The sequence below is a fragment of the Pseudopodoces humilis genome, chromosome 5 (assembly GCF_049639895.1).
Source record: "Pseudopodoces humilis isolate 2021_Gansu_Grassland_sample_001 chromosome 5, ASM4963989v1, whole genome shotgun sequence".
In the NCBI taxonomy this organism is placed as follows: Eukaryota; Metazoa; Chordata; class Aves; order Passeriformes; family Paridae; genus Pseudopodoces; species Pseudopodoces humilis.
In genome coordinates, this window is record NC_142204.1 from 61,358,889 (window position 1) to 61,366,664 (window position 7,776).

General features: G+C 38.9%; 1 protein-coding gene across 3 annotated transcripts in view; it reads left to right on the forward strand.

Moving 5' to 3' along the window:
- PTPN12 (protein tyrosine phosphatase non-receptor type 12) overlaps positions 1-1,521 on the forward strand; it is a 69,733-nt gene extending 68,212 nt beyond the window's left edge. Inside the window, exon 17 of one of the 3 annotated variants that reach the window (XM_014255199.2) lies at positions 130-1,521. In XM_014255199.2, coding sequence (XP_014110674.2) covers positions 130-191 — 62 coding nt within the window. In that variant the 3' untranslated portion in view covers positions 192-1,521. The remainder of the gene's footprint in view (positions 1-129) is intronic. The other 2 variants (XM_005526018.3, XM_014255200.2) reach the window with 2 other exon arrangements.
- Positions 1,522-7,776: the final 6,255 nt, after the last annotated feature.

Below are 7,776 nucleotides of genomic sequence, written 5' to 3' on the forward strand. Positions count from 1 at the left end.
CTAGCCCTGAGAGTAAATCTATTCTGTAAGAGCTGAAGGCATATCTTAGTGATCTTCTGACTGCTTACAGCCTTTGTGAGCCTGTGTTGTCCCAGCAGACAGAAGTATTAAGTGCATTTCTTTCCTTAGGTTTTGGTAACCGCTGTGCAAAGCCCAGAGGACCAAGAGAGCCACCCTCAGAATGGACATGATCCAAGAACCAATGGACACATACTATTGATAAATTATACTGGAAAATTCAAGTGCCACTGAGAACTAGAGAAATAGTGTTCCACTTTCCTGGGGGGTGACTAACACAGAGCAGTGTAGATCTAACTATCAATGGTACATTCTTGCAGTGCATCCCACGCAAAACCTGACACATGGTTCACAACAGTGGATTCCAGTATTACAACCTTTTGCTGGGGCCATCTACCTGCCTTACTACACTTAGAAGAAAGTATTACATATGATTTATTTTGTAACTTCAAGTATTATTGCCTTAATGTCTTTTAACCCTGTTACACGCTGCTTGTAGACATATGTTAATATAGTAATACTTTTGACAGATTGTGTTTATGGACTACTTTTTGCTAACATTTGATTATCATGTATGCATTATTTTGTATATGTACAGGGCAAGTAAGTATATAATTTGATAAAGTTGCAATCATAAAATATTAACAGAAGATGTAAGAAATCTCTGCATGATCTAAATTTTTGTGTACCTTATTTGTAAGTTATTTGCCCTGAAGTTTTAGAAAATAGTTTCTGGGGTTTTTTACAAAAATTGCTGGACACAGACAGCCAGAATTGCAGGTTAGCAGAGATAAAGATTGTAATGCATTTTGTAAATTGTAAGCAAAAGGTTATTTTTATATTATATACTGTTTAATTGTCAGACCTGATTTGTTCTGGTTTTCATCTAGTCATGGAGATTCAGTAAGTGCCTTGGAACAGTATTGAATTCTCTTAGCCTGTGTATAATATTTCGGTGTTTTGAGTTCATCTGGAATTAGATTATCAAAAATATTTGTATGTTTCTTAGTATATTTGACCTGCCAGTAAAAGAGAAACCATTTTACATTATCAACACTCCTTAGTTTTCATTTTAATGTTTCATCAGTTGCAATCTTTAGAAAGTTCATCTCTATCACCCTTCTATACAGTAGGATTTTATGGTTTAAATATGGCATGTTTCTAATTTGGGAAAACCAGAACACACTGGTAAAAGGACTGTTTCAATACCACTGTCTTCTCTTACAGTTGGGGAATACAATTTATGTTGTTCAGCGACTCTGTATGTAAGAAAGCAACTTATATGAAGGTTCACCTGGAGCCCTTGCAGCTACACTGTATCTTGGCAATATATTATGTCAAGAGTTAATCCTTATAAGGATTCCTTACTTAAACTTTTCTGTAATAAAATCTTTAAATTAAAGAAAGTAAAAATCTCACTCTGGGTGTTTTTACTCTTAGAAAAGAAATCTGTGTCCAAAAGCAAAATGTAACAGAGTGAAGGATGGCAGTCTGGCTTAGCTTACAGATCTCATACTTGAACAGCACACTGACACTCAGAACCTTATTTTTAGTAACTACTTTAAAAGTTCTGGCTAGCAATAATGCCAGACAAGCAAAGAATGTTTAGAAGAAAATGTTCATTTTAGGTAGTGAAAATATATTAATCTGAGCTTTAGCTGAAAGCATTCTGATCAACTACTTGTACCTTTAGTGTCTCTGCTAAATGAGAGCTAATGCCCCGATAGCAGGTCTGTTGTAACTTCCTGAAGGTGCATAACTTGCAATTACTTGTCTCTGACTCTGGTTTTAATCACCATGTGCTTCATACATGTGACAGACTGCCAAGCTGGGGAGCTCTTTCAAAGAACTGTGTGCACTATAAATACTTCCCATGGATGTAGTTCTGCAGTTATTCATTTAAAAATAAATAATTCTATGATATATGCCATCTGGGATAATCTACATCAACTATATTCCTAATTTGTAAACAGTTCAGACAGCTGGAATGTTCTGCAGCTGGCAGAATAATGCTGGCCTGAACTTTGTCTTCCTTCCCTCATGCTGCAGATGATTAGCTCAGACTTTCACTCTTACAGAGCTCCTGTTGATTTATAATGCAAGATGGGCTGTCAGCACCTCTGGGATGACAAAGTCCAAATCATGGGAACTTTTGGGAAAAAAAGTTAAATAAGAAAATTTCCTAATATGTTTTGGATGTACTATTCAAGGATCCTTTCCATATTTGTCCACCAATGAAACACAAATCTGTGTAGGTAGTACATTTTCTGATTTTTACAGATGAATTTCACTTAACAGCAAAGGCTGACCCAAATCTGTGCACTGCATACAGGCCATCTGGTTATATTTAATTAAAGTACATCCAGGTTCATCTTTTCCCCCCCTTTGTTTTATACAGATTTGTATTATATTCTAGGCTGAGTTTGTCACAGAAAAAAAACTCAAAAGAAAGATTGCAGTCTCTCTTTGCTTTAGTGATAAAAAACTGCAATTGTCCAGTATGGATTTCTGTTTCCTTTGACAGTGCTGATTCACAACTCACTGTTCACTGTTTTGGGTTTTATATTTTCACCTACTGTATTTCAGATAAGCTGGATGTTTTAAGAGCAAGGTGAAACCTGCCCAATGTCATTACTTTCTGTATCCACTCTTGTGGGTGGTGCAGAGATAACTGGAGGTCTGGGTGCTTTACTCTAGGGAGTTCCGTGTTATAACTTTGAAATATTATCATCTTAACAGCTTCATCAAAAAAACCCAAGACTTTTCCTTGTGGTTTATTTGAAATGGAATCTAAAAGGGTTTAGAGCATTATGTTGGCTTTCAAGTTATCACTGAAGCCCTTTTTGTATATTAAAATCAATCCTGTTTAGTTCCAGTCTTACATGTTATTTTTTCTGAAAGCAGTCTTCAACTTGCATCTCTGAAGTGCAGCTTTTCAGGCATTGACTTGATCACTGCAGCAAAGAAGCAGTAATGCTACTCAACCCAGCTATTTTTATTAATAACTGCTGCATTAGCTTGTTTGTCCTTCAGTATTTTTCTAATACATTATTCATTAATTTTTCTAATGGTATTAATATTGAGTTAAATCATGCAGTAAATTATCACATCAAAAGAAAAACTAGTTTTCTTATGTTTTAGCAATGTGAATTCTCAAGATTCAGAAGAAAGCTGACCTCTACTAGTACTATTGCTTATCTCTATTACTCAGCATATTTAAGGTTATGTATTGATTTGGCAGGTAACAGTCTATTTTGGTAGTAATTAGAGCATTACACCAGCAATTTCATTTCTTACCTGCTAGGAAAGCCTGCTGCATTTACACGTAATTTTCCTTAAAGAAGTTTCTAGCTTGGAAACTGGGGAGAACACTGAAAATCTGAAAGAATTACCTCTAGGTTTTTTTATATTAGAATCTTGGGTTGGGTTTCTTTGGAGATAAATCTCTAAAAGAATGAATGAGATCAAGTGTGATGCAGTGACTGGGCAGTGTGATAACCCTGTGCTGCTGGAGCAGTTGCTTTTAGCTGCAGATCAGACTGTTGGGAAGCACCCAAATAAAAAGGTCTTGCCTGCAGCATAACCCTGACATGGTGCAGACAGAAAGGGAAACTCAGCAAGAGAGGGTTGGACTGGGAAAAGACTACCAATGAATATCATACCGCCTTCAAAAGGGGATTTTGAGGAGGAACAAGGAGTTAAGGACTTTAGGCAATGGAACTGAGCAACCAGATATAATTACACACAACTACGGCTTTGAGAATTTTCTCAAGGCTTGAGGGAGGAGTAAGATCTCTGCAGTACAAACAAACAAGTTGCAATTCCTACAGCCCACTGCCAAAGAACGGCCTTTCTCACAATCTCGACATGCTCTTCAGCTCTTAAGAAGCTGAAATGGCTTCTAAGGCAGGTTATCCCGTGTGGGCTAAAGAAAAAGGCTAAATGCATGGAACACATGAACCTAGGACTGAGCATAGCTGGGGCCAGCCAGTACAGCGCACTGACTGCCCTGCAGCCCTCTGAGTATCTAAAGCCTATTAAAACAGCAAGGCTGTGAAGTGGTTAGTAGCAGGCTTAGTAATATCCAGTAATAGCCAGGCTCTCGGATGTGACTTTTCCTAGCCATGTTCAATGCATGTACTTATTCAAAACACAGGTTTGTCAAGTGTTGGGTCAAACAGAACAAGAAAATAACTGTCTTCTTGGCTGCAGTGCTGTCATATCCTCAAGATCTGTACCAAATACTTTGCTTCATTGCTTCTAAGACCACATGGCAAAAGCTTAGTATTTTCAGTCTTAAAGCAGTGAGTAAATAGTGTTGTTTGCTGTTTTGATCTATTCAGTCATCGTTGCTGTAATAGTTGATTTCTTTAAAAACTTGACTCTTGCCTCTGAAATTGTATTGTGTCTGCATGAAGCACTTACTGTGGTGAAGCCAAGGTAAGAAATCAGTTTTGCATTTTGGCTTAAATCCTGCAAAGTTACATATCCTGTGCATGTAAACAGCCATGGTGAGCTCAATACAGGTATTCATCCGTGGGTGTTGTGTGTTCATGTTTGCAGTTCTGGGGTGCTCATAAGGACAGGGGTTAGCTCTGCCTCAGGCACTGTGGCTGAGCTCCACAGATTTCAGCTAGTGAGGTAGAAGTTGTCTTTCACATCTACAATTCCTACTTTGATCCACAGAGTTACAGTCCTTAATGTAAAAGATCACAGGCAGGTAAAAATACTGATCTTTTGGGTAGGTAGTGCCACAATCTCATAGAGAGCTTGACTGTCAAGTCAAAGAAGAGCTGGACTTGGATCAATGATGATCCCATTTTTCAAACATGAAGTATCAAAGACTGCTGAGCTTTTCTGCTTGCTTGATTCCACTCTTCACCAGAAGACACCTGATGTGTAGTTCCATCCTACTATATCTACCTGCTACATCTCTGGCCTAATGTTAAATGGACCAAGAAACCCCATCAGGTTCATAATCTGAGTGTTTTCAAGTCTTTTGCTACATTTGTTCAAATTTTTAATTGCTTTCTTGCTGTTTTCACGTTAAATGGTACATTCATTGTTTGTTCAAATGAGCCTGGAGAAGCTGGCAGGAGGAATACACAAACCTTGTTGAGGAAACATGCCAGCTGTGGTGTCCATTTGCTGTAGCTGTTCTTTTATTTGCTGTATCTGCAAAAGATATATGCTTTATGGTGAACATTTAACTTTTTGAGTTACACATTTTATCAGCCCTGCCTGGTGCACTTCTCGTCTTGGGGTTTCAGTCTTGTGTGCAATGAACACAATTTTGCTGTATGTGAAGGAAGGTTGGGCCTGATGCATTCTAATTCCACATGTCACTGTGATATCTGGACACAACTGAACCCATCAGTGAAAGGCTGGCAGTTTGTTAAACTACAGTAGTGTAGTTTCGGATCTGTTTCATGAGACAATCAAAAGCTAAAATAGCCATCCTTGTGAGCTCCAGTAGGGAATCTAGGGTTACCTTTCCCATTGATGTGAACAGCCTTTTCTGAAAAAGCACATGTACACTGGTTTATTAAAAAGTTAATTAAAAAATTACTCATAACTTAGGCTGTGAGATTCGTGGGGAGTAATGTGTGAACACTTCAGAAGTGAAACAAGTTACCTGGTTAAAGCGATCCAAAGAATGGTCTCTGGTGTGTGGTAAGAAGTGAGTCTGGCAGGGTTGCGAAGAACAAGGAGCATGTAATGCCAGAGGAGAGGAGGTGGAAGAGCTGAATTGTAGCAAGTACAAGGAGGAAACTGTCTTTGCCTGTGGGTAATAAAAGGTTGATGTGAACTTGTTAAGCAGGTTCCCAGTTTTGTAAGCTCCTCAGAAGGGCAGAGAGGTGTGGTTGAGTAACAGGAATGCAGCACGAGGAAGACGCTTCTTTAAATAAACTGTTGTGTTCCAGTTTCTGCTCAAATCTGCATTGAGTACGAGCCTCTTGCGTTTTGCCTGATCAGGCCCAGACAAAGATTACTCTCCAAGATGGGAGAATAATAAGGATAATAACCTAATAAAGATAAACAGAGCCTTGAGACATCCTGGAGTGGGTGGGAGAAGTGGAGATGTGAAGAATGTTAAATTCAGAAATCTCTTGTCAGGGATTTTGAGACCTCAGTATACCTGAACAAGGGCACTTTGTGATACCATTGCCATGCAATTAATACATCTTTGTCTGCCTGTTGACATGTAAATCACTGGTAAGAAGGAAGCAATGCAAGTAATTCTTTTTATAATGTAAATCAACTTTTATTATACATTAGGACTAGTGAGACACCTAACAGCTCTGAAGTGGTTGCTGAGCAGCTCTTTCCCTTTCTGTGTTCTCAGACAGCAAATTCATACCAGTTCATTGATGCTGGAAAGAACACTCAATTGTATTTTTTCCCTTAAATCTACCCTTTTTGGAAATAGATTCTCAGACCCTACAAAGTAGTTCTACAGATAAATTAGTTTTTTACAGTTTGGATACTGAGTGGTGGTCAAAGTTGTTCTTGTTATAAATGAGTAGGCAATTTGATTAATAAAAAAGAATTTATTAAAAAATACAATTGTGAAAAGCCATAAGCAAAATTCAGTTTGACGCTGTACCAGGCGAACAGCGTCGGGTGAGGCAGGGAAGGGCTTGCTAGCACCGCTTCACCGTGCTTCACAAACTGCAACTGTCCCAAGGTGCTTTTTATATGTTTTCAGGTTTTTCATGGGTCTCTTGGAATACACTTCTTGTAGACAAATATTCATGTTGTTTTGGGTGTAAATGTTGTAATCTTGTCGGGTTTCTTGGAAATACACTTCTTCCAGACAAATATTCATGAGTTACAATCTTATTGGACAGTGGTTTCTTGGAAATATGCTGCCTGCAGATGCATATTCATATTGGCCTTGCTGCATATCACTATAATCTTGTCAGGGAAGGTTTCCTGGAAATATGCTAGGATTCTTGTCAGACAAGATTATAACTTGAGCACGAATTTATTTATGTTATGTATTACATCCTGAATTTCTCTGCCACTACTGCCTTTCACGTGTTTTGTTTAGAATTGGAGCCCTCATTTGGGCAGCTATTCCACAGCAGGGAGGGTGGTCTCAGACTCCCTGATTCATAGGAAAGGGGGTGTCTAGTCTTACAATTAAAAAAATGAAAAACATCAGGCCTCCTTTGGACCTCGGGCACCAGCCAGTCTCCTCTGGGTGCTAAGCTGGAATGGCTACATGAGCCAGAAGGTCCCTCTTAGAGATCTTCCATGTTAGTCCATAAGATTGAGCTCAACGCCGTCTCTAGGAGGGGTCTGGCTCCAAGAGAGGCAGCTCTGCTCTTGGGCCTGTGCACAATCCTCAGATCACAGGGAGGTATTTTGGAAGGGAGCAGCATTTATCACTAAAATCAAATGCTTTGTGTTTCAGCTGTTCAGGGCTCCTCTCTTCACTTCTGGAGCATGTGATGTGCTCTATGGACTCCCCATAACTCAAAAGATGGATAGTTGCTCTTACAGACCACAATATGCACCTATCTAATTTGTATTTGAAACCATGAGGCAAATCCTCACATTGCTAGAGACCAAAATATGTCTAACAGTAAGGTCCCTAAAGAGGTCACCGGGGTATGTCACTGCTTGTAAATTTGCTGCACACTTCAGTCACACAACTCAGAAGGCTGGCTGGAGTTTTTACTAGAATTTTTATCTTCACAATATTTTGTAGATATATCATGCAAGCACTTTCCAGTGTCTCTTCTTTCAGTG